Source organism: Phaethon aethereus, assembly GCF_964289735.1.
Source record: "Phaethon aethereus genome assembly, chromosome: 3".
Taxonomy (NCBI): domain Eukaryota; kingdom Metazoa; phylum Chordata; class Aves; order Phaethontiformes; family Phaethontidae; genus Phaethon; species Phaethon aethereus.
Genome location: NC_138576.1, coordinates 64,913,639 through 64,940,350, shown reverse-complemented (window position 1 = coordinate 64,940,350; position 26,712 = coordinate 64,913,639). Strand labels below are relative to the sequence as shown.

Sequence of the window (26,712 nt, the reverse complement as noted above, 5' to 3'; positions counted from 1 at the left end):
TGGCAGATATCAGTGGTTACCCAAGAAGCAAACCAACAGATAATCAGTCTGCTGGGTTTCCAGGCTTAAAGCACTTGATAACATTGGTAATTTAATGCTCTCAACCACACTTTGAAGTTAAAGGCTCCTTGAACAGACTGGGGAAAGAGGTGTAGAAGGCTGAGGTGTAGGTTCCATTTTTGACAGTTTATCTACAGAGCATATGCATGGAGAAATCTACTTTTGCAGTGGAAATTAATGGACTATCCCTTTCTGCATGAGAATATACGGTGCCTCAAGGGAACAGCAGACAGAGAGACAGAAATGTCATAATTGGGGCATTTGCTGGAAATTTTCCCTAGGTGCTGCACCTTATCTTGCAGCTCTATACATTTCAGCAGATTGTACTGCAAACCGTGATATGTGGTATGACTGAAAACAGCTTATACAGTCAAAGAGCAGAGAGAAGAAAAATAAATAAATAAATGAATGAATGAATGAAAAATAATCCTGAAGGGACAGTAAAAGCCATTCTTTCTCCTTACTCCCCCTTGAGAAGTCAAAAAAAGCCTCCATGAGACCTGTTGCTTACTCGACTGGCAGGACGCTATTCCACAGCTCAGTGTAAATGTCAAGCCCAAGAACGGTCCTCCAAAGCCCTGTATGAATAATCTTGTTTGGGAGTGCCAGAAAGCTCCCCTTTGCACTCGTGCAACTCGCCCTGAAGAAAACTGGGCGTGTGCCCCCCGTTCGGGAGCACACGGCCCTCAGTTCTGTGCTCTTTGCTCTCTTGTGAGGACTGGAAGCAGAAACGTAATTCCTAAAGACACCTGCGTTCAGGATGCAGCAGCGCGGCGCCTCTCCCGAGCAAAGCTCCCTGAGGTCCCCTCACCTGGGCTCGAGAGAGCGCATCGCCCCGCTGGCCCAGCCCTCCTCCCCATCGCCCTGTGCTTCGGGTACGCAGCGGTACAGTCAGTCGGTGCCTCTCTGCGAGGGAACCCTCAGCCTGGTTCAGCTGGCTGCGGAAACGGAGAGTTTGTTTTTCACACTGATTATCAGGATGGTCATTTTTTTCTCACTTTCCCGCATCAGCTGACCAAGCATACTTGGCTAACTTTGTCCTTGCAACACAACATGCTTTTAAATTGATCTCCAAACCAGCCTTGGTATTTTTCCTGCCAATGTGTGTCTCTTTGAGAAAACTAAGGTTTTACTCCCCAAAACCTAACAATTTGGTAATTTGATTTCCTAGTACACTTGTTTTAAAGATTACAGTTTCAAGCCCATGGCATTTCTCAGTTCAATGAAACATCAGCTTTTGTTCTACTTTTCCCTCATCCTTTCCAATAATGCTCTTTTTCCTGACACAAAAGCCAGCACAATTAAAAATGTGATGAAACTGGTCTAAAGGCACAGCTTGAAATTCAGCTTTGCAACTTACAGAAGATAATTATTTCACGTTTTATTTCTCTTGTGATGTATTCATTTATACACTACAACATGGTAGCAGATCAAAGGTCTAATAGAGCTTAATTGCAGTTAATATAAATGTCTCTCTATGTGTCATACTGAACTTGCACTAAAAAAGAAATATAACAGTCTGGGTTGAAGGCATGTGAAGTCGTTCCAGATTTACCTGCAGGACAGCCTCACAGCCACCAGTGCCAGGCAGCAAGCAGGGCTCCATGGCAGCTCGGATGCTGCAATTTGGAAGGTCTCTGGTGACCACCCATTCTAAATTTTTCGTGAAAAATTGTGTTCCCAGTGTTTGTAGCTCCAAAGAGTTTTTTCTCAAATACAGACCAAACCCATAATCTCACCTTTCTTCAAACCTCTGCAAAGGTGGTTGGTGGTGTCACAGGTTGTCACTTTCTGAGGAGGAGAAGAATCAGTCCCTATCTGTGTCCTTTTCTCTCTCCTGACTATGAATGAACGCTAGATGAGCTGTGTTTAACTTAAAAAACCTTCAGTGGTGGGGATTCCTCAATACCCCTCTACTCCTTTCTTTCCTGTTCCAAGCATTATCTTATTGTCCTTTGAGTCCCATTTTCTCAGAGAGCCTGTGTAGATATAACACAAAGCTAAGTACCTGTATTTTTTAGTTGTTTTTGGTTTTGTTTTTTTTTAATTTGCTTCTTATTCTGTTGAGTTATAAATCTGGCATCTGGCATACCATAGAATATGGTGAAGGAGACCAGCACCAAATTAGCCAAGCCCAGGCCCTGGAAGGCTTCCTTCTGGAGGGACTGATACATTGGTGCAGTGCTGGGGGATGAAGGTAAGGGAGGGGAAGAGGACAGAAAAAACTCCACTGGAGAAAAAAGCAGTGATGAGGAGAAACCACATCCATTGCTCTCCCAAGTGCCAGAAGGATATCCAGATCTGACCTTTTCTCTTACCCTAACATTTCCTTCACCACCATGTATTTTCCAGCCGCATGTTTTCCCAGCAGGGATCCATATCTTGGCTGGCAAAATCTAATGGAAAGCCCTTTTACCTGAAGTCTTGACAGTGAAAAGAACACCAGGCTTTATAAGAAAGTGTTATATTATTGAAGAGCAGTACAAGGGGCATCATCCACAACCCTTTTGTGCAGTTATTCAGCTAAGCAATAAATCACACAGAAGCATGGGTTGTTGCAAGATTAATAGCGAAAAGCTCTAGGAGGATGTGTCACGGAAGAGAAGCTGAGTATCAGGAGTCATCTGGATTGCTTGGCTCCTGCCCAAGGAGAACTACTGCTATATATTCTATAGGCATCAAAATAAACTTAAAGTGGTTATACAAAAAAACACAAACCATTAAACAGGCCATATTGAATGATGGCCCCACAGAAAAATTAAAATTCTCAGCTGCTATAATTTTTCTGTACTTTTTTGCTGTTGTTTCTAAAGGTGACCTTGAAATTGGGAACATGCCCATGTTGCTTCCTTAAAAAGTAAAAAGACAATATTTTGGTTTTTGTAATGCAAGTGCAAGGTCTCTCTGTATTGTATTTTTCTGCAATATATTTTGCAAGAGAAATCTGTGTGACCGCACTCCTCGGTGGGTGAGGGTTGTCGAGGAAGGGGGAACCCTAACCAAGGTAGGGTACCACATAGTGGCACGTCTGGATTCATCAAGCCCTTACTATCACACAGCAGAAATAGATCTCATAACAGAACAACCTGACCGAGGAGACACTTAATTCTTTTCACACCGATGCAAATACTCCGAGGTAAATGTGTTTTAGAAGACAGAAGGGCTAACTAAGGCTTGCTATTCATTATCCCCTAATTACCTTTCAAGGCCCAAGGCAGAGAGCTGGCTGTCCCCAGACTGATTGCTTTAGAAAAGAGGAGAAAGCTTCCTCAAATAAACCTACTGCTTTTCCAGCTCCTACACAGGTGATAGAAGGCTTCTGTCCACGTGAAGAAATAAACTATGTTGTAAACTTTTCCATGTAAGGTGTAGCAATGACCGATGTCTATGACTGCATTAAAGACGCAAAAACCTTCCCGCTGCTCAGCAACCAGGGGAGTAAGGAGCGTGATCCGAATCACCGGTGTGAAAAAGGATTCATTTTAAATGATGTCAACAGTCATATCCGTCCCTGGATACCCTCCGTAGTCTCAAGGAGATACTTATATCCGCTTTGTCACTGTACACCTCAGAAGGCAATTTGTGAACATCCGTTCAGTGGTTAGGGAAATTAATTCAAAACCTTTTGTTATAATCAGACTTTAATATGTTGGAACAAAATTGCTTAGTTTACCTGAGATATGCTATCATTTTCATTTAGCCTACCACATCATTCAAACAGCATTGTTTGGAGATAATTACTGAAGAAAACAATCTCTTGTCTGCCTAAAACACAGCAGCATAAACTCATTTACTGCAGATATAAGACAGATGGAAAATTGCTGTTGCCTTTAATATGGATGCACAAAAAAATACGTTTGCAAGTATGTTAAAAGTAATTGTAGCAAATGCAAGATTGTGGCTCACAACCGATGTCCTAAGCAAAGTATTTCAAGCACCCCAGTAAAAATAAGTTAATTTATTCATAAGAAGGAATTGGAAACTGTAAAAGAAATACCTCTCCACAAAAAACATTGGATGCCTGTGGACAGTCCCAAGGGGGGAAAAAAAAAAACCAACATTGAACAAAGATTTCATTAGAATAACTCAGAGAAAAGTCATAAATATTGAAACAACAAATAAAGAACTTTTATTCTATAAACACATGTATGCATCATCACATGGACGTGAATCATCCCACTAAAACTAAGGAGGCTACTTGCCTACCTAAAAATAAATACACTGCTTTGTAGCACTGAGAGTATACGTTCTAATACAAGGTGACCTACCATGCCCTGGGGTCCATACATATCCTTTAAGATGAAATATAACATCATCTGCAGGACTACTTTAGAATCAGACTGTAGCTCAGGAGCAGCCTGACTGGGAGTTAGAGATACTTCTCGGTCTGCACAGACTTTTTCCTCTTACCTCTGTTGTTACATGACAGATGTATCAGAATTGCAACAGAGTTTTAACCACAGAAATGGCAGGTTCTGCTCTGCTGGGCACATGTTTGCTAGGCTCCCAGCACTGAGCTTTGCCTGCATGTCTTCCAGCACCCTCAAGAATGCAGAGTTTTGAAGGGCGGTGAAAACTGAAGGCACACTGTCTGCATGAAATACATTCAGTTTAAAGCAGGAGTTAGAGGTATTCACCAATATTTCACTTATGCCAGAATTACCATAACTGTCAGGCTGGTTTATATTATCCTTCCCTTAAAAAAAAAAAAAGAATAAAAATTCCTCCTCCTCCAGTTCAGGAGGGACTGGCTAACTGAGGGACAGCATGGCAAATTCTACACTAAGTGTTTTGAGAGAACAAGTGCACGATTTTGCAGTGATACAGTGCTGTTTAGAGGAGCCCTGTGGGTCACCCATCCCACCCCGAGGCCAGACCATGGCCAGCACTGGAGCAGGTCAGTGTGGCATTGCCTGGTTGAGGCTTGGAAGCCTCCAGGGACAGGGTTTCCTCCAACTCTGAAGGAAGCCCGTTCCCAAGCTGTACTACCTTCCCGATGGGCATTTTATTTCCTAATGTCCAAGCTGAACACTCATCTTGCTGCCATTGCCACCTTTTAAGCCTTCTGTTACCACTGAGAAGAGTTTGGCTCTGGTGTCATTGTAGCTTCTCATCATGAAGTCATAGGCTGCTGTTCAACTGCCTTTGTCCTCCTCTTCATCAGATTATACATGTCCAGCTCATCAGCTTCTCTTCAGTGGTCCTGTGTGCTAGACCCCTGACCATCCTGGTAGCCCTCCACACTGGCTCTTTGCAGTTTCTTGACATCCTTCTTGAAGTGAGTGGCCAAAACTGTGCACAGTTTCCCATATTCTATTTGACTCCACCCTATGAAATAAAAACATGAGAAAGGGATCGCTTTCACTTGCAATAATTTTGAAAATGAGCTCATGATGATGTTCCCCTGAAGGTGACCGTAGCTGGTGATGTTGCTTCCAGAGTGATGGCTTCGACACGAAGCAGCCAGGAAGCAAGAAAGGCCTGAGAGAGAAGAGAAAGAGAAATGCAGGAGCAGATTAAGGAAAAAAGATCACTCCAAGGAGCAGTGGAAAGGATGTAAAGAAGACAGAGGAAAAACAAGGCTGAAAAAGAAGAGCAAGGCAGCAGTGCAGAAAATTATGCCCTGTCGCTATTGTTACACTGTGATCCAGGACAAATGTAGACTAATATGAACTACTTAGTAAATGGGATGGGTCACGTTTGAAATAATTTAAGCTAACAAGTTTCATTCTCCGGAGAGGGAAAGCCAATGAGAGAGAGTCCTCCAAATAATTGCCTCGCTCTACATCTCCCTGAGTATATTGCTCAGGAGCTTTACCATGACAGCCCTTGAAATACATCTTTCATTTATTTCAGTCCCTTTATAACTCTGTAGGAGTATTAAATTTCTGTTTTGGAGAGGGAAGTCCAAAATACCCTCTGTCAGGGGTTTTGTCTCAGCTTTCTGTGCTGCCCACTTGCACCAGCATATCCAGGCTTGCCTCTGCCTCCCAACCAGCTGAGGAATGACTGAATAAGGTAAATCAAATCTGGAATTTGAATTGTCCCTCCTGGAAATGCTATTTGAAGTCTTCCAAAACAATGAATAAATTGTCCATACAAGGATTTCCTCTAAAAATTACTTCATTGCATTGAGGGCAGTACGCTACCCTCCCCACAACTCTGCAAAGATCTGACTAACAATGGGTTGCTCAAGAGCCAGTGCATAAGCAGAAATTCACTTTACACAAGAAAAACGGTCATATTTTCAGACTTGGTTTCTGGAAAAAAATTAAATTTAAAAGTCACATGACAAAACCAAAGGAGCTAACAGCCCTGACATCACGAGGGTTGGCAGTGCACCCCAGACCAGCCAATGTTTATGGAAAGATGAGGGCTAAACTTCTCTCCTGTCAAACCTGTGCATGGTAAAGAAGTGTCTTCCCAGGCAGAATCAGAAAGGGCTTTCATCGTGTTCGCATCTTGTTGCCTTGCATACTTCCCCAGAGTGCTTGCGGCAGGGATGGGACTGTATCCCAGCGTTTTTGGAGGCAGAAGAGAACCAACTCCTGTCAGAAAAGACAACCTGGAAAATAGCTTTCTCTTTTTATAGAAGTCAGAGCGTTGTTTGTGATTCTCGCAGCCCAGCATGGCTCTACAACCCTCTGTAGTTTCATCGGGACGTTGTGTTGTGCGTGACCTGCCTTCAGCTGTTGTGCCGTGTTGCTATGTGCTCATGCTGACAGCTGTTGTGTTTCGCTCCAAATTAGTGCCTGCCTTTTGCTCCGCAGTGAAGTAATACCTCCACGCAGGGCCAGATTCCAGTTCACTATGGAAATGCCCCCAAAACAAGTGAAAATACTACCAAAACAGAGGCTTTGTACCCATTTCCTGATCAGTCACACAATACTTCCTCTTCCTATACGGAGCTCCCCACACACTCCCACACCAGTTCCCTTTTTTTTTTTTCTTCATTCCTAGCAGTCTAAACATTTCGTGTTGTGAAAAGAATTCAGCATCTCAGTGGTTCAACATTTCTTGTAAGCCGGCCCTGCAGAAGTGCCAGGATGCTGAGCCACGCTCATGAATGATGGCGTACAGCCTGGAAGCCTGTTTTTCTTCCTGCGGAGCCAATTCAAAGTAAAATGTGATTTTGAAATCTATTTAAAGATCTTCCAGGAAAATGATAGTGAGTGATGAAAGAGGACCTTTTACAAGTTAATAGCTGTAATATATTGATAAAATAGTTTTTAATCAGTTTAGCATTCCTAAATTTAAGAAGCATTTGAATTGCCACTTTGGGCCAATCAGAGGTCTGCTTGGCCCAGGGTTTCATCTCCAGTAATGGCCAGTGTCAGAGGTGTTTCTCAACCTGTGGCAATATTGGTAGTCCATTAAACACCAGATGGTAACCTGAAAAATAGTCACAACTTTTTTTCTAAAAGTAATCAGTCAAGCAGAACACAGAAATAAAAGTAATAATGTTCTAGAAACATTCTTGAAAAAAGGCAAGTAAGTGAACACTCAAAGCTTAGCTTCGTTATAGTTGCTTGTGAATTTAAGCCTTATAGCTGTGTTGTACAAGGTGGTCCATGGGTAGTTTTCCAAAAACCTAAGCGATCCATGGATTAATGGGATTTGAGAGACACTGTTAAAGGGGAAGGCACAAGATACTCAGAAATGCTCAGAGAAGTTTATTTCCTATCCTGACAGCCACAAATAGGCTTATAAAACATAGTGGGACCTGATGTCTCAGGCTCATAATACTCTTCAATATTTAAAAACACCACATCTGAGAATAAAAATGCATATAAAGAGAAAATACTCATTATATTAATGAATTAATGTTGGTTCTCACAGTTTCTAACATCATAACAGCCTTCCCCCCCAAGAACAAATCACATTTTCCTATTAAGCTGTCTTTAACAAATGTGTTCACTAGTTCATTAGTCATCACTGTACACATAAGTATGTTCCAGTGAGCACAAATGCACAAACAGAAGTCCTTTTATATTATTCTGTGACTCAGCTCACACAGTCAAAGTGACTTGGAAGTTTACTAGTTGCGGTTGCAGCACCTGAAGGCAAATATACTTGAAATAACCAGGGTGAATGCTCTGGGGCTTGAGTGATTACAGATCTTTCATCAGTGTGACCTGAGACTAGATGAAAAAGTTATAAGTTCTGTGTATGCTGTTCAAATTATAAAAGTTAGACAAGATAAAGTAAATATATATTAAATGAAAAACACGATCACAGCCATAAATACATATGTATACATAATACTAAAGATGCAAAAAACGTGGTCTGTAAAAATTACTTCCCAGAGTGCTATCTCCAGACAAAGCTGAGCATACTTTACTACCATGTTCTATCCATTCGGAAGCAGGTGTAGTGAAATCAAAAAATTATTATGCAGATACAGAGTTACTACTCAGAGGAATCTGGCATATGCAGCTCATTCTGTATTTCATACTTTCATATCTCAAACACTAGCACAAACAGATTTTTTTTCTTTCTGAGAAATTCCCTTCCTTTCTCTGCTCCTTGTCTGCCTATGCGTCATTTCTGTGAAAAGCACAAAGTATCTCAAAATTGCAGAACAGGTCAAAACTAGAGTGTTATTTGCAAACCTCATGGAACTTGGGAGAAGGCAGCATTTGATTTTGATTTAGAGTCCAATAGCTGTGATTTAAACCACTGTCTTGAGTCAGTCAGTCTGCGTCAGTCACTAAATGAGCAAAGCTGTTGTCAAGTTTGGCCTTGTAGGAGGTGGGCTATATGTCCAATGAGTTGAGCATGGGATTGAAAGTCACAAGGCCTCGGAAATGTTTATTCTATTTGAGGCTCATCATATGACAATGACCCAAGTCATCCAACTTCCCCACCTCTTCATTCTTTAAAATGTCACTGCTAATATTTGCCTTTGTGAGGGCTTAAAGAGCTCTGGATAAAAACATAAGTGAAAATCATGAATAATAGCACTAGTAACGCAGTTCCCTATAACTGTAGAGAAGTCCTCAGTGCTATGCTCTGCAAGTCATTAAAACTGCCATTGGTAGCTACGCTGTATATAGCCTTTATGTATTTAAACTGTGTATTTGCCCTCAGTGATTCATCTATCTACACAAGTGGTACAACACAAGAGGCCAAAAGTCTCATTTTCAATCCTCTGTCTTACTGGACGGTACCTTGCTTGACCTCTTTATGCTTTAGTTCCTTCACCTGGAACTTTATCTGTATTTCTGAAGAACTCCACTGTCAACAAAATAAGAACTGCTTAGTAATGTTTCCTATACTGCAGCAGGCTGAGACATGTTTGCAACATGCCAGAGTTCCAGGAAGTTAATTTTTCTGATGCTCTGTTATAAATACATGCTGGTGATTGATTCTCTTTCTCCTTTTTTTTTGCCCCGAAAAAAATATTCTACAGCATTATTAAGCCTGTCTTCTACGAAAGATCAGTGCGTGATATTCAGCTAGGCAGAGAGGTGTTGCGTTTGTCTCACTGCAGGTATAGAGATTAGTGTCACGCTGAGAATTATGTACCAGTGACACTGCATTCATCAGTAATCCAATATGCTAGACCTGCTCTTCCCCATTCCTGTATGCGAGTGTTTTCCGGAAAAAAAGCACAGTCTTATCAGGTTCTGATGGGAAGCGTTACAGAGGTATCAGCAACTACTTGGAGCGTGGCACGCTTCCAAACCTGTACTCCTTTTCTGACGAGCTTAAAATGAGAGTGCAGCCCAGGTGTGTAAGACGCTGCTTACCGCTTGCCTCGGGCACCGAGGAAGCGGGCTGGGACACACGCCTGCCCCCAGCTCCAGCTGTGCCAGCTGCAGAGGCTGTGCCCAGCTGCGCATCACCTGGCTGACTAATGCCGGCTAGTGGGAGCTCCCACACGGAGATCTGCCAGCTGATCCAAGGGCTGGTAACACCCGCCGCGTGGGTGCTGACGAGCAGCTGCAGACGCACTGGGGCAAGGAAGCCCTTGCTGAAGGCTGGGAAGGTCATATACTCGCAGCCTGTGGTCTGTTGCATGATTACGCATGGGTGGGTGTCTGTGCTTGTCAAAACCTCCTGATTCTTAGCCTTGAACTGGATGAAAACTTTGAGATAGTCAAGCTTGAGTTAAGAGGAAGAGACAAGAAACCTCTGAGGTGAAGTTGTTGGACCTGATATACGTAGCAGCAAATGCAAGCCTGTGTTATGCAGACAGCCGGGCTAGATGTTCTAGCAGCTCCTTTTGGTCCTGAAGTCTAGTAAGCCTATGGCCAAAACATTTGACCTTAGCTGCCTGAAGTTAAGCTCTTCTTTGTGGAATCACGTAAAGCATTTACAAAACAGAAAAGGCAGCTTCTATCAAAGTAAATGAAATCCATACCAAAGGCTGCCAATTCACTTCAGGGCTTAAGGTGTTAAAAAAATTTGGACTAATTGGAATGCTACAAAGAGATTCACAGTGCAGTGAATGACTGAAGAGGTTTGAAAATAGCATCTGGAAGTGAAAAAAAGAAATTCATGCTGCAGATGTTTGTGGCTTTTTCTTTCTGTGTCTGCCTGTGAAACAGCTGTGGGACTTTTTAGTCTTACAGTAATATTCTTTGGGGTGATCATGTGCTGTGGGAAAAGCACTTTCCTGTGATTTCCAAGATGTTGGACAGTGGCAGGTGACACTACCAGCCGGCAGTTCAGTGTGGATACAGTTGTACTTCCTTCCCTTCTCCACAAATCTGGATTCAGGTCCTTTCTTGAATCACAACCTTTTAGGTGTCAGCGTTTCCGAGTCCCACATCTTTCACTGTGATTGGTAGCTCTGGCTGAGAAGGGAAGCAGGGCTATAGTAATATCAGATATCTAGGTAGGGTTCCACCAAGGTACAGCCTGCTCTGGCTCTTGCTATCCTAAGTTGTCTGTTTACAATGCATGTAATTACGTGAACGAGGTTGGCAGATACTGTGGTACAGTAATGTTAATCCAGTTATTAGCATGGGAGAAAGTTAACTTTGCATTTAATTTTTGGTTCTGCCACAGACTTCCCTCAGATGAGACACATTGTCTACCCTGTGGTTTAATTCCCACTTTTATAACACAGAACTAATACTTTCACATCTCTCTGAGATGATATCAGGCACAGTGCAAGGCAAGATAACGTCAACTAATTTCAAGAAAGCTGGTATGCCTTACCCATCCAGCACAATACAGAACCACGAAGGGCTACTAGCCGGAAAACAAGATGTGTATTTCATCCTTGAGCAGCGCTATGGCACATATACCAATGTTACAAGTCCTCTTCCAGGTCCATAGCTAGACTGGAATGAGCCAGGTCAGGAATCCCTACCTATCATGTATGGTATTTAAACTTGCCCTAAGATTGTATCTTTTTATCTAAATATATCTAAATCAGGAAAGAAATGACCAGCTCTCTCAGGGTATGTTGACAATATGACCCTCTAAAGGGATTCCACATCTTTTACACGTGAAGCTTCAGAAATAAGGAAAAAAATCACCTGTAATTCAAAAAAGCCTCTACCTATCTGTGGGTTTCAGGCCCAAATTCCTTCAACTAAACATTAGCAACTGCCTGATTCAGGCCACAGATGTACTGAGTTGCCTCCAGGGTGCTTATTTGTCTCTTCGGACCAAGGAGGGTGCCTTTGTTGACTATATGCCTAACTCAAATGCCAAAGCTTAAGAAGGGCAAATATATTATGAATGACTAATATTTTTACTCCATTTTGGACCAGTTATCTAGGGCAAAATTAACACTTCCTCCCTCACCCTCTAGCTTAGACTAATTAGTCTACCCTCAGAAATACTGTAATAACCCCCCTGAAAACAATGGACCCAGATAACTGTGGCAAATACGTCCTAAAATTATAGATCACTAGAGAAAAATCCCTATAGATAAAGCCGTGTTTAGCATGCATGTTTTGCATCCGTCTGCCCAGGAGACCTCTTACACATCCCCAAAGACAATCTCCTAGAAATAATAAGGAATATTAAAGCAGACAACATAACAGAAAGAGACATGGTTGTATAACCAAGAGGAAAAGCATTAAGACCTGACAGTGTGAGGCTCCCTTTAGCAGGCCTCTGTTTTCATATCCAACTCATCTCCGAGAATCCAAGTTGCTTTTTTGAGTTAGCAGCCAGCTGAACCTCTCTCTAGCAAAAATTCCTCTCTTTGACTAATTTGCTCACTATTTACAGCATTTGGTGCCTTAACTCCAGTGTTGCTGCAGGGCTTACAGGCCTAAAGAGATCTTTCTTTTAAGATAATGAGCTACAATGGTGATGACGGTGGTTTTGTATATACATGAAAGGCATTGAGATATCATGGTAGCAAACACCTCGTGGAACACTAGATGAAGAGATAAGGGAAAGAGAGATGACCTGATAGCTAGGTTAGATCAGCTATCATTTGTATTTTAGCACATATGTTCAAGAGAGTAGTACGGGGAAACTTGTTCAGATTGTGCCCTTGACAGAAAATGACTAAATCCATCTCTGCTATTATCCTTCAAAAGCTAAAGTTTTGGAAGGAAAATGAGTGCCAGAGTCAGCAGACAGTGTGTGCTTATGCTATTCGTTCTGGAGCACGTACCAGCTCCTCACATTAGGCTGCCTTGTCACCAAAGGAGACCAGCAGACTGAATTCATAGCATCACTAAGAATCTTCATTTTTCTCACAAGCCTTTTTTTATCACTTTTCCGTCTTATGCTTTTTCCTCCTCTACCATCCTAGCATTACTCAGTTCTGATAAGACCAAACTCTGTGCAGTCACAGCATATTATTTTAAGTTAGTAACGACAATAATAAATTCAAGTATCTGTCATCCAACATGGTGTTATGAGGAATCTAAGCGAGAGAGGCTACACAATATTGCCAGGATTTACAATAATCGGGGGGGGGGGGGGCACACTCAGAAGAAGGCATACAAATGTGCTGCTCCTGCAGTCACCCCTCTCTGACTGCTACAGGCTGAAATACCTGCAACATTTGCTCATAAAGTTCCAGTGACAACAACTCCGTTAGACTCAAATCAGTGTGCTGGAATGAAAATGGAAGTTAGGGCATCGTTTATCAGCTACTTTAACCAGAGGTCAGTGCATCTAAAGGATGCTGTAATTTTCCACTGCCTTCTACAAGGACGGGAATTACTTTTTTCTCAGTACAGCCCTGCATCGCTCTGTGATCCTGTGAGCGTAATCCCTTGGCACTAAAGCCTCTTATTGACAGTGCAGTAAACCTGCTCCGTAAGCATCAGAAAAAGGAAATAAAAGGTGTTCTAAATTTGTGTTTGGCAAACTATGACACTGAAATCAATTAGATGTTTCCAGATCGATAGGGGCTTCAGTCAATAAACTTCCTGTCAGAACAATGTCTAGCAGACCTGTTGACAGCATTCGAAAGCTCCTGATTTAAAATCTCTGTTGGGGTTGTTATTAAAGCTGTTATTCAGTTCCTTATCTATTTGCTGCTACTTGTAGACATCATTTGTGGGGGCAGCCTGAAGGTCTTGACTGAAAGTTTTGGCTGTTGCACATGAAACTTAATTACAAGGTCAGAAACAAGAACTTGTTTGTTGGGGATTTACAGGAGGAAAAGAAAAGCTTTTGAGATTTTGCTTCAGAAGACAGATGCTGTTAGGAGTGCCAGCGCCTTTTGCATTTGTGGGCTATGTCATTCCTGCAGTCCAAGGCTTGAACTCCATCTTTGTTTAATTAACCCAAAGCCAAATACTGATGAAAATATTTGCAGAATTTGGGGAAGCTTCCTTCCAGAGTCAGCCAAGTAACTCTAGGAACAGTTCAACCTGCTGCATCCTAAAGTCTTGATTCAGCAAGATAAGTAAGCAGGAATTCATTCATTCAGCATTTGAATTCATTACCAAACTGAAGTTCAGAAGCTATCAGAGAATCTAATTCCTGAAGGATGGAGACACTGAATTACATTCATAAATCTTCCTCCGCAGCAGACAATGAGGACCAGGACAGAATCAGAGGAAGAGAGCTCGCAAATTCCAGTTACCATGTGGGCTGCTGAAGCCTCTGACCTTCCTGAAGGGCAAGAGGGAAAAGTTTCTGTGTGCCTCGTAAACAGTCAGGCAGGACTAACATCTGTCTGTCCACCACAGACGAAGAAACCCTCCAAACAGCAAAACCTCTTGAGGGAGACAAATTTCCACAGTCCAGCTATTGCTGAAGGTGCTTTGAACTGCATCAGCCAACACAGGCCCACACTAGTGATGTATGTGTGTTCGTTCTTTAAGATAAATGGAATCACATCCCTCCTGGCTTTACATTGGGCATGTCTCTGTGTCAGCAGGACCTTGGGTTTACTCACACCAGTAAGTCAGCATGTCGTGCCTGCTCTGCCCTTATGCCTAAGTCGCCCACAATTCCAGCAGAGTCCGTGTCTCTCTGCATTGCTCACACTCCAGCAGGGGGGCCCCGGGTTGGATGCTGGATTGGTGAAGAGCTTGATGAACATTTGTTTACCTAGTGCTCCTTTTACATGGAATACAGTTATCTGACAGAGTCAAATGCTTCACACTAGGTTGCAGATCAAACCGGTTCTCCTTCTTCTTGCCAGTAAGCAGCAGCTCCTGAGGTTTTGAGAGTTGGTTAAACTCTGTGACTAAAAAAACAGTATCACGCCACTCAGAAGTGCAATATAAGACTATCAGAATGAAGGTACGGGCCCAAGGTCCATGTAGGTCAGTCTGGGTTACCAGCACCAGCCAACAGTGCACTGCTAAGGGAGAGGGCAGGAACAGGCAACTATGCAGTGATTTGCCCCCAAAACAGCCCTGGCTCCCAGGAATTTGTGGTCCAGGAACATTCCAGGTCAGACACACCACCTTCGTAGTCAAATTTTTCTTTTTTTTTTTCCTATTGATTTGTCCGGCCGTTCTTGAACCCGTCCAAATCTTTGGTGTGCACACATCCTGTGGCAAGGAGTTCTAAAACTTTTAATATTCCTTGCGTGGAGTCTCCCTTTTTATTTTCAGTGTCCACCTTTTACTTTATTTTTATTCATTTTGCTTTGAAAAAGTATTAATTTAGAACTTCAAGACAATCTGTCAAAATTCTAGCCAGAGGGAGAAAAATAACGTGAGCGTGAAACATCACTGTAATTTTTCGATTCTTCTCTTGTGTTTATTTTTTAGCAGTACACTCCTAACCCACCGACTATACAAATTCTTGATGCAAACCTTTGCAATTTATTGGGATTTTCACAATGCTCGATGCTTTTCTGTAAGACTTGGCTTTCAAATTAAGTGGCACTCTGGGTACCTTTTCCTTGTTTGCCTTCTCTCGCTCGTTAAGGTGTTTAACACTGTTAAGGTGTTTGCTGCTATTGTTGTAGAAAAAAAGTTTTAACACGCAACCTGAGGAGACTCAGGCTGTTAAAGCCAAACCCTGGGCTCCTGAGAACCCGGTGCACGGCTTTAAAACGCCGCCGGAATTACAAGTAACAGCAGTTCATCCCTCGGGAAGAATTCCTGCCTTCCACGTTAAAAACGCCTGTGCCGTGAAGCGCCGGCTGCCGGGCCGCAGCCGGCAGGTGGGTGCCGGATGGACGGACGGACGGACAGCTCGGCGCCGGGCCGGGCCGGGCCGGGCCGGGCGGGGGAGCGGGCGGGGGGCGCCGCCGGGCCGCTGCCGGCGGAAGGCGCTGGGTGCGGGGGGGAGCGGGGCGCCGGGCCCGCCCCGGCGCTATCCGGCCGCCGCCTGCCGCCGCCGCCGCCCGCCTCTGCCCGTCCTGGCGCGGAGCCCCCGGGGGGGTGGGGGGAGCGCCGCGCAGGACCCGCGCCGTGGGTGCGCGGCAGCTCGCAGCGCGCCGGGGGGGGGGGGGGGGGGAGCGTGGGCAGCGCCTCCTTCCGTTAGGCAGGGTTAGCCGCTGCCGGCGGGTCAATTGGGGCCGGAGTGCCCCCCCCCGCGCCGCTTGCCGGTGCGTGTGCGTGCGTGTGCGCGCTGATTACAGTAATTTTGAGGGCGATGTTGCAAGGGGGCAGAGTGTGCGGGGCGGCCCGTGCTGAACTTTATAACGCTCCTGCATGTCAGCCGCCCTCGCTATTGCGGCCGTAAACGGGTCAGCGGGCACGGCGGCCGGCCTGGCCGCCCTCGCCGCCCCCCGCCTGCCCACGGGCCGCCCGGCCGGGGAGGGGAATCACCCGGGACTGCGGCGGCGGCCGGGAGCCGCGCCGCTGCCTCCGCGGTGCCGCGCCGCCGCCGGGCTCTCGGCAGGGAGCGAGATGAGGGGCAAGGAGGAGAAGTCGTCGCTGAAAGGTGGGTCCACCGCCCCGCCGGCCGGACAGTGTGCCCCAGCAGGAAAATTGCTCCCCACGGGGGGAATAACACAGCGGCCGCGGAGCGGGGTGCGGGGAGTACAGCCGGGGCAGCGTTTGGCACGGAAAGCGGCCAAGCGCCTTGTCAAGAGCGGCGGAGCCCTTGCAAAAAGCCCGGTGCCGAGCAGGGGCGAGGGCCGTGGGGTCACCAGCCAAAGCGGGGGCTGCGTCGTGGGCATCTGCCGGCAGCGTGGGGGGCCGGGGCGGGGAGGAGGGAGCGGGTTGCAGCCCGTGGCAGGTTGTGCAGAAGAGCGGGGGGGAGGGGGGGGGAGGGGGCCGTGCCGGAGCCTGCCCGGGGGCTGGGGGACGCCTGCTGTGCGCCTGCCGGGAAGGCCGCGCCGCCGGCCCGGCTGCGGGGGCGCCGTCGGAGCGCCCGGAGGGAGATGCCGGTGGAGCAGCGAGCGGGGGCCGGGAGCTCCGGTTACCCTCAAAACTGCGTGTGTTGAGTAGTTTTTTACAAAAAACTGCTCTGAAAGGAGTCCAGAGGGGGCAGAGGAAACTAGGAAACTCCTATTCCAATCTATCCAAGTTTTTGGGGTGGTTTAGTTTTTTATACGGTTTGATTGTTTGGGGTTGTTTTTTCGGTCTCCGCTGCCATTTTTGCAAAGTAACTGAAGCGGGAGAAGCTAGAGCCCCGCCAGCCGCAGCCAGCTTTTCCTTGCTTCTCCCGTCGCCCTTTCCCACCCTGGCGCCGGCTGCCTTGCGCTCCCCAGCTCCACGGCGGCGGCGGGGCCGGGCGGGACCCCCGCCGCTCCGGGCAGGGTACCGGCGGTTCGCTGGGGAGACCAGCGCAGCCGACAGCCACCCCTCTTTGCTCGCTCGCTGTGAAGCCTTTGCAGCGCTTTTTAAGACCTGTGCCCGCCTGGCCGGGGGGTTCTCTCGCTACTCCCAAATCATCCGGGGGTGAGGGGGGCCTGCAGCCGTCGACGGCTGCTGTGCTGCCGTCGCCCCCCTCCGCTCCGAGGCAGACGATGCAGACAGCTGCCAAGGGATGCCGCCCAGCGGCCGGCTGAGCTTGCGGGGGGAGGCAGCAGCGGCGGGTGCAGAGAATAAAAAAAAAGGAAAAGAAAAAAAATAAGACAAAAAAATAAAAAAGGGCTCCGGGCGGGGGGAGGATGGGGGCACGCTGCAGCTGGAGCCGCTGGCCGCAGCCCAGCGCCCTTCGCTCGGAGAGCAAGGCGAGACGCGCGCGTGGAATAACGCCCCGTCGCGTGGAAAGTTCCACCCGCCTGTAGCGCGCAGGAGCCGGCACCCCCCCGACCGCGCCTGCCACCTGCGAGGGCTACAAGGGGGCATGAGCCCCTGGGGTCGTGGGGGGCATGTGAGTGGGAATTAGGGGAAGGTCGTGCTACCCTTCGCCCCCCCGGGCGGGGGTCCCCGGCAGCATCGTTTCGCCTTGTCCTTTGCGCTTGCAGCAGCAGGACGCGGCCGGGCAGGGAAGTCCCGGGTACACGGTGTTCCCAAGTGACCGTGTACAGTGGAAACAAAAACTGCGAAGCGGGGCTGTTTTTTGGTTTGGTTTTGGTTTTGGTTTTTTTCTCACTTTTGCACTTGTCCAGTGCTCGGTCATCTCCCCACCTTTTCTAGAAACAGATCCCTGCCGTCTCCTCCAAGTTCAGGGGGCTGGGGTGTTGTTGTTTTTCGTCCCTCGTTTCCCTTTTTGGCATTAAAAAAAGACGCTTTTTTCTCCCCCCCCCCCCTTCCCTTTCAGTAATGTCCCAGTCGGGATCAGGGCAGTGCACAGAAGGGACATTTGTTTATTTTATTGAAAACCGGGCAGGAAATCGCGTTCTCCTGAGTCACTGCGGCTCCTTCAAGGAAACGCCAGCGTCCCTTATCGCCGCTCACCCGGGGCCAGGGGCTGCGGGGGGGGCACACACTTTAGGAAGAGCTCCTCGCCCAGGACAGAGCCAGATTTCAACTTTATATAACCGCGAAAACTCTAAAGAAAAGCCAGGAAAAGAAAGGGGGGGGAGGGGCCGGCGCAGACAGATCAGGCTGCGGGAGTTTGCAAAAAAAAAAAAAACCAGCGTTGATGCCTTTTCTCTTGTATTTGCACGGTGGGGGTGCTGGGGGGGCCCCCAAAGTAAGGCGGTGGCAAGGTCGGCGACGCTCGTCCCGGCCCCCCCCCCCACAACGCCCTCGGCCATCGGCCGCCTCCGAGGACGTCGGCGGGGGGGACGGGGGACGGGACGAGCGTCGCCGCCCCGCCCCGATCCCGCCCATCACCGTCGCCTCTTAAACACGGTCGGGTGCTTCACCGACTCAGTGCGGTGCTGGGAGCCGGTAGTATTGTACGCTAGTTAGTTATTTCACCGTCACACGCGCCCCTCCTTGCTCCAAAATGACTGTGAAAGCAGCCGAGGCGTCGGGTCCCACCTTGACCTACTCGAAGATGAGAGGGATGGTGGCCATCCTCATCGGTGAGCGGCTGGGGGGAGCTTCTCCGAGGATGCTCGGGGGGTTGTGGCTGTGATTTTTCTCGCAGGATGGCTTAACGATTTTATTTCACCTTTGTCCTTTATAGCTTTCATGAAGCAGAGAAGAATGGGGCTAAACGACTTCATTCAGAAGATAGCCACCAACTCCTATGCTTGCAAGCAGTAAGTATCAGAAATTTCGGCCGGATTTCAGTCACAAATATCACTACGTATTGGGAGATGTATTTAAAAAAAAATAATGTTTGTTTACTGTAATGCCTCTGGCATGACTGTTACGGAAGAGTTAATTGATCTTCTTGAGGAATTACTCACCCTGCAACAAATCTTCCATGAGATGGGTTTGGGAGAAATCAGTTGGATGGGATTTCTAGAGCCCCACCCCTATTTTGAACTGTGTAGTATATAGTGTAAATATATTTCTCTTTTTTTGTGACGGGATTGACATTCTCTAGATGAATTTTATTCCTTAAATCGAATAGATTGTTTCAGTTGCCTTCAGTAATAGCCCAAACTCATCTTTCGCGATACGTGTGTGCCCTCTGGTGGAAAGATCTGCCTGAGGCTTCTGGTAACTATTCTAATCATGCATGCTCTTATCCTTGCAGCCCTGAAGTTCAGTCTATCTTGAAAATCTCCCAGCCTCAAGAGCCTGAACTTATGAATGCTAATCCTTCTCCTCCGGTAAGTAGATTTTACTCCGTGAATCATTTTTAGAACACGAAATCTTCCGGTAATAGAAGTGTAGCATAATTAGCATCACGGCTAGTTCATTAGCTTTAGTTCAGCTCATAGCATGCTGATGTAACTGGGAGAAAGAGTTATCAAGTTAGACAAACTTTAGCCCGTCATGGAGAAAAAATTTTCAAAATAAGCTTCAATGGTTGTTAGTTCGTTATGGAAGGTGGCCAAGACCTCAAGAACTTTTAAGTATACTGTTACACTCTTCTTAGGCAGTACCTAATAGTTTAAGATACCTGGCAGAAGTCAAGATTAAATTTTTATTGATAAGAAGAGTGCTAATCTCGCTTTCAAGGTCACTTTATTTATATTTTTTAAAAAGAGGCATTGCTGAGACTCTCACCACCAAACTGTTTTAATAAATGTGGTTTCTGTCTGTTTATTTTTCTAGCCCAGTCCTTCACAGCAGATCAATCTTGGTCCGTCATCCAACCCACATGCCAAACCATCAGACTTCCATTTCTTAAAAGTGATTGGAAAAGGCAGTTTTGGGAAGGTAAATCTAACTCCTTTTTGCTGTAATTTATTTACACTTCAGCTCCTGTATGTAATGCCCGGGGGTCGGGTTTGTACTTGCTTGATAAATGGCGGTCATTTAAACCAGACCTGCCCAGTGCCTGGCTCCCTGCCTGCATGCAGGGAGAGGGAGCAGGGTGCTGCATTTGAAAGAGTCACAAAAGAGCCAGGGAGTGCAGAGGCAGTGGTGCTGGGAAGAAGAGATACTTTGCTTTTGGAGGGGAAGGGAACTAAACATAAAAACTTCGGGCTAGATTTATCTCCAGAGTGGTAATAGCTCCAGGCATTTCCAGCGAAGGGCTTGCACATTGAACCAGAGGGATGCAGCAGTGCTCAGCAGTTAATATAGAGGATTGTTTCCACTTGGGTTTACAAGCTGTTCTGTATTTCAGTGTTGCTCAGTTCTGTGATTTTTATCCTTTTTCAGGTTCTCCTTGCACGACATAAGGCAGAAGAGCAATTCTATGCTGTTAAAGTCCTGCAGAAAAAAGCAATCCTGAAGAAGAAGGAGGTAAGCTGCTTCTTCATGATGCCATTGCGATGTCCATCCAGTATATTTTCACTGCTATTGCTAAGCAGTTGTACTAAACGTCGATGATTTCTCATCTTTCCAGGAGAAGCACATCATGTCAGAGCGCAATGTCCTGCTGAAGAATGTGAAACACCCCTTCCTGGTCGGGCTTCACTTTTCCTTCCAAACTGCAGACAAATTGTATTTTGTCCTAGACTACATCAATGGTGGAGAGGTAAGCAGTAAGAAAATGAAATGGTATTTCCTATCATGCGCATGGTGGCACGGTAGACTTTTTCACCCTTCCTTTTAAATAAAAAAAGAGTTGCAAGAGGAAAAGTCATGGGGGAAAAGTTACTAGATTGAATGTTTCCAACCTGCCAAGTTTTGAGCTGCCAAAGGATCGTTAGGCCATTTCCCGCTATTGTTCTCGCTAGCTATATATGTTGAGTCTAATTAAGCGCATTGTTAACAGGCTTTGGCGCCGTTAACACAACTTTGTTCTCTCTGTCTCCTGTAGTTGTTCTACCATCTCCAGAGGGAGCGTTGCTTCCTGGAGCCGAGAGCCCGGTTTTACGCTGCTGAAATTGCCAGTGCACTGGGCTACCTGCACTCCCTGAACATTGTTTATCGGTAAGCAACCTTGTTCGGTTTGTTGGACTAAAATAAAAAAAATCACATGCTTTGTTGAGGAAGCACTGAAAAGTTGATCTCGATATGAGCTCAGAATTGCTGAATTGCAGAAGTTCTGTAAACAATTGCAGCTAAAATAGTCTCACTGTAGCTCTTCTAACGAACGCTTGTCTTCCTTCATCTCTTCCTACAGCGACTTGAAGCCGGAGAATATCCTGCTTGATTCGCAGGGGCACATTGTCTTGACTGACTTTGGACTCTGCAAAGAAAACATAGAGCACAATGGCACGACCTCCACCTTCTGCGGCACACCAGAGGTACGGCCAGCCCTCAGCCCACCGCTCGCAGAGTGGCAGCAAGTGCTGTCCTCGTCAGTGAAAACTGATATCTCCCATGTATATTTACGGCTGGTTAGACAAGCAGGGTGTTGTGGTTTAACCCGTTTTGTTATGGGTCTTGAATACTAGGCTGGCAGTGAGGACGTGTAGGACACGTAAAGCTTGTTGAGCAGGAGGGAACAGCTCTTGAGCCGTCTCCCTGTATAAAGAGCTTGCAGCTTTCCAGTAGCTTAGGTATTGCTGGGATTCAGTAAGCTGCTTTCATTCAAGAATGGGGAGGCTTTCCTAATTATAAAGATCCCTGTGGCCAATGCAGCTCTCTTCCTTCTCTTACACAGTATCTTGCTCCTGAAGTTCTTCATAAGCAGCCCTATGACCGGACTGTGGACTGGTGGTGCCTTGGAGCAGTCCTGTATGAGATGCTTTATGGCCTGGTAAGCAGCAAATCCTTCGTGGCAGATCAAACTAGCTTACGTGTCCTTCCCCCGCGAGAAACCCCGTGCCCGCCTGTCAGCCTCATTAACCTGGGCCTCTCTTCTGCCGTTCCCACAGCCGCCCTTCTACAGCAGGAACACGGCAGAAATGTACGACAACATCTTGAACAAACCCTTGCAGCTCAAGCCGAATATTACCAACTCGGCTAGACATCTCCTGGAGGGCCTCTTGCAGAAGGATAGGACAAAGAGGCTTGGCGCCAAGGAGGACTTTGTAAGTGCAAACCCGCCACTGCCTGCAGGCAGCACAGGAGGATGACTAGGCCATACTGCTTACATTAGCCTGGGCCTGAATTAATCTATTTTTCTCTCTGTAACAGATGGAGATTAAGAATCACATCTTCTTCTCCCCAATTAACTGGGATGATCTCATTAATAAGAAGATTACACCCCCTTTTAACCCAAATGTGGTATGTATCACTTCTAATTATAGAATGTATGGAGAGTGTCTTTTCCCCCCCCTTGCCTTTGTGGGGTGTCCAGGGGCGGGGGGAACTGGCTGGATGGCTGTGTTTGGGGAACACAGCTTTTCCTTCTCCTCTGGCTCTCTAGGCAAGGTTAAAAATAAGCGGTAGCTGACTTTTTGCTGATGGACAATCTAAATTTAGCTGGGTTTTTTGGCCTTTCACGTGCTTCATTTGCATGGCTATTTTAAAATAATCCCCAGCATCCCTGTTTTACCAAAGGGGAAGGTTAAGGTATAGAAAGCAAATAGCTTCCTAAGGGCAGAGTTACATTTGGCTTGCCAGATCCTAACGTCTGAAGAGAGGGATCTGGTTGTGGAGGTTGTTCTTTTTCAGTGCCTAAGTGTTTTACAAACTAAATTTATTAATTAGCCCAGAGATCAAAGTCCTCCCCTGCAAACGGCTGCATGGCAGAGTGGCGTGTTTGCATTTGGCTTCTGTTGCATGAGCTTAGTTGGAGGGTAGTGTATTAAATTGAATCATCCTGGTTTTAGTGAGACAGTATGCAGCAGGATGCAAAGAAAGGTCAAACTGAAACTAGCAAAGGCTGTTTAAACAGTGGGCCCGAGGTGATAACACTATGAGACTCCACAGCAAGGGTGCCCGTCCTCATTTTGAATTGCACTGTGCACTCACAAAACATTTGAGTCTAAATGTTGCATTTTTCCTTTTCTGCCCTTTCCACAGAGTGGCCCCAGTGACCTGCGACACTTCGATCCGGAGTTTACAGATGAGCCAGTCCCCAACTCCATTGGCCAGTCCCCGGACAGCATCCTCATCACTGCCAGCGTCAAAGAAGCCGCTGAGGCTTTTTTGGGCTTCTCATATGCCCCACCCGTGGACTCTTTCTTGTGAACATGTTTCTTTCTTTCTTTCTTTTTTAATAATAATAACAACTATTATTTTTATTTTTGTTTGGCCTTCTGGTGGAACTGCCAGTTGACCAGTCATCTTGAAAGAGAATTTGCACATTTCCACCATGGCAGCTTTGCAGCCTTAATTTCAACTACACTGTTTGCTGGAAGCTTTTTTGAAGAGCACATCACTCTCTAAATGAGCTTTACAGGCTTTTCATTTCCATTTGTTCTTCCCCCAAAGTGGTGCTGTCTCCTTGGGGAAAAAAAAACAAGCGTGACTGCTGCCATAGACTGCGACGGCAGATCGTAGGAGTAAGAACAAGCTGTTTTTGAAATCGTGCTCCGAAAAGCCTTGCCTGAAGATCTATCTGAACGTGATAAGGATTTTATGAAATGTGCCTTTTTCTGATGAGATCTTGTGAGCTCCAAAGCTTCCCCTGTTGCAGAGTGTGTTTCTCAGTTCATTTATGTGGGTTTACTATGTGAACAAATGGTATGCGTGTGGTCTGCGTACTACAGATGGACTTAGTTTAAAGCATCAGTGTGACACTTGCAGGATACCACAATGTGGGGCATTGTTTGTTTCTTCCATATTTGGAAGATAAATTAAGTGTAATTTTGAAATTTCTTTTGTAATCTATACAGTCAACTAAAATTATTGAAATGGGCTCACAATTACTAGTATCCAAATGCTTGAAGAAAGCATTGCTGCTATGAAAAAAGATTTCTATTTTTAGAAAGGGTTTTTATGGACCAAAATGCCCCAGCTGCAGTCGGTCAAAGCTGTTGGTTTCTTTTTTTTCTTTTTTCTTTTTTTCTTGTTTAGTTTAAGAGATGTCATCTGTAAAATGGGCATTATTTATGGTTTTGGGGTTTGGGGGTTTTTCATTCCTGATTGTATGTATTGTAAAAAAGATCTGTACATTCAGTTGTAACTCTAGATGTATATTTAAACTTACAGACTTACTTGTAATGTATACCACCATTGTAATGTAATATAATTAACATGGTTATATGTATCATATTTTTTGTGACCAAACCCATTGGTTTGCAGTAAAATCCTGAAAAATACTTCCATAAACTCTTGTCATTTTTTCTTTAAAAAAAAAAATTTTGCTCTGAAAAATTTTAGCCACCTTTTAAAACAACCAACAAACCTGAGCTGCCCCTCGGCCAGTTTTGTTCAGGTGTGTGATGATTATCTTGTGAAACTGCACCTGTACAAGTCTTGTCATGGATACACCTTGGCAAAATACTTGGTCTTCCTGCTGTGGGTGTTCCAGCGGGTGTGTATCAACGTGGGTGCTCTTACCTGATACAAAGGTTCACACTTCCTCAAAATGAGTTTCTCTACTTCTAGCAAAGTGAAGGTACTGCTCTCTGGTGTGGAAAAAGCATAACTACACTTGAAGAATTAAGTCCTTAGGTCAGTTGTGTAACAAAAGACTTGAGCTGTTTTAGCACCATGCTGCAGACAGATGCTAAAATCAGGTTGTCATAAGGCCGATGGAAACTCGCCACCCGTTGCTGCTGTGACATGGGGCAGTGTAACACACCCTGGGTTTACCAGGGCGCCAAAATCTGTATTGGGGAGGCAGATTTCACCAACGATCATATGCTTACCTGGATGGGGTAAAACTGACTATTCATCTAAAACAGCTGTTAAATACAGGTTTGTATGACTGAGTACTACTCAGTGGCCTGCAAGAGGGACTTTCAGCCAGGAATTAAGAATTAAGCCAGGAATTAAGATAACCACTACTTCTGGGGTGATCCATTCAATTTCTTCTGCATGGTGATGGCTTCTATGAGGGACTGGGTGCCTGCGCCTTACTTACAGCTCCCATTATCCACTGGTTACTGCAGTTGGTGGTCTTAGCAATTCAGAGAATCAAAATGAGCAGTTGCTGAGAAAAACCTGGACAGAGTCAACTGCTGCTCGGGCCACTGTGATAACAGCAGTGTAAGCAAAGCTCTCATAGGGGTGATACTTCTGTTCGTTATATTTCCGAGATAAAAGCATGCAGTAACTTTCCATCTTTTATTATCCGTTAGATTTAGGAACAAAAAACCCTCTATGGCTTCAGCTATAAACTGTGCCTGGGAGACCACACTCAGAGCTGAAAATGCTAATTTATAGCAGCCAAGAAGCCTCTCAGATCATGTTAATATATGAAAAAGATGCATCCACCTCCCCCTCAAACTCCAACAATCCCAAATTCATGCGTTCAATAACTCATTGAATACTGTACTAACAGGCATTGCAAAGTCTTCCAGTTCTACAATGTGCCTGAAACAGCTTTTGTGTTGAGGACAGAGGCTAGAGATGTTAAAATATATAGTGCTAATTTGCTCCTATAGAAAATGAAGCTGCACTTGCTGAGGGACTAAGTTTTGTGATACGCATTATCTTTGCCTCACATTTCCCAGGCATTAGCAAGGTGCTACGTGCAGATATGCGAGCAGAGAACTGCAGCCCTAGGGTAACAAAATATTAAATACTATCTATCGTTTTCAAGAAAAAAACCACTGGAGTCATTAATAATGAAGAAGTATGGAACTTCAGCGACTCAGAGGTGTACCTTGGGTGCCTTTCATCTTCGCCAAGATGTAGGGTATTATTTTAATGGGTTACTTTTAAAAAACAATGTCTGTAATTTTAACTGTTCTACCATGCATAGGCTCATTATGTGGCTGCTGCTTTGTGCAGAAGTCTGCAACTGCTAGCGATGAATATTCAACACGTCGCCTCAATGTTTTAGTGTAGAAAAGTTGAAAAAATTGTCCATGTTTTTAATCTCCACGAGTTTGATATTTTACAGTCATGCCTGAAGGGAGTGAGTCTATGGCAGTTAGCTGCTTTGGGGGGTTGTTTGGCTCTTGTTTTGTTTGTTTTACATAATTCGCTGTCTGTAAGGTTTATTTTCTCTTCAAAGAAAAGTCTCTGACTGAGAAGCAAAGGGCTAGGACTCCTAAAATCCCAGCTGACATAGGTATTATATGTTATTTTGACTAAGAGCTGAATCTGTGGTTTAATTTCACCCATTTATAAAATGGAAGTAATCATCCAAATTTACTGCTGGTGGCAGTATTGTAACTGCCACCAGCTTGGGTAGCTTTACTTAGCACAACAGTCGACCCAATGAACCTTAAAACATTCATTATATTTTATTTTGTATGGTGAGTGTGCCTGGGCTTTCATACACCCCTTGGAGTGTATTGATGATATACACATAAACATTTAAATACATAAATTCAGACATTTTACATGGTTTAGCCTGTATTACTTATCTCTGTGTACCATAAGCCACGTACCGTTT

At 45.4% G+C, this 26,712-nt stretch overlaps 1 protein-coding gene across 4 annotated transcripts in view; it reads left to right on the top strand.

The window, feature by feature from the left end:
• Nucleotides 1-24,741, top strand: part of SGK1 (serum/glucocorticoid regulated kinase 1) — a gene marked incomplete at its 5' end in the record, with an annotated part of 80,163 nt that extends 55,422 nt beyond the window's left edge. The window contains 12 exons of one of the 4 annotated variants that reach the window (XM_081997137.1): nucleotides 16,110-16,341; nucleotides 18,928-19,003; nucleotides 19,447-19,522; nucleotides 19,971-20,075; nucleotides 20,523-20,606; nucleotides 20,710-20,841; nucleotides 21,127-21,239; nucleotides 21,433-21,556; nucleotides 21,916-22,011; nucleotides 22,130-22,285; nucleotides 22,392-22,481; nucleotides 23,223-24,741. In XM_081997137.1, coding sequence (XP_081853263.1) covers nucleotides 16,110-16,341; nucleotides 18,928-19,003; nucleotides 19,447-19,522; nucleotides 19,971-20,075; nucleotides 20,523-20,606; nucleotides 20,710-20,841; nucleotides 21,127-21,239; nucleotides 21,433-21,556; nucleotides 21,916-22,011; nucleotides 22,130-22,285; nucleotides 22,392-22,481; nucleotides 23,223-23,390 — 1,452 coding nt within the window. In that variant the 3' untranslated portion in view covers nucleotides 23,391-24,741. Of the gene's footprint in view, nucleotides 1-16,109; nucleotides 16,342-18,744; nucleotides 18,824-18,927; nucleotides 19,004-19,446; nucleotides 19,523-19,970; nucleotides 20,076-20,522; nucleotides 20,607-20,709; nucleotides 20,842-21,126; nucleotides 21,240-21,432; nucleotides 21,557-21,915; nucleotides 22,012-22,129; nucleotides 22,286-22,391; nucleotides 22,482-23,222 lie in introns of those variants that run through there. The other 3 variants (XM_081997138.1, XM_081997136.1, XM_081997139.1) reach the window with 3 other exon arrangements.
• Nucleotides 24,742-26,712: the final 1,971 nt, after the last annotated feature.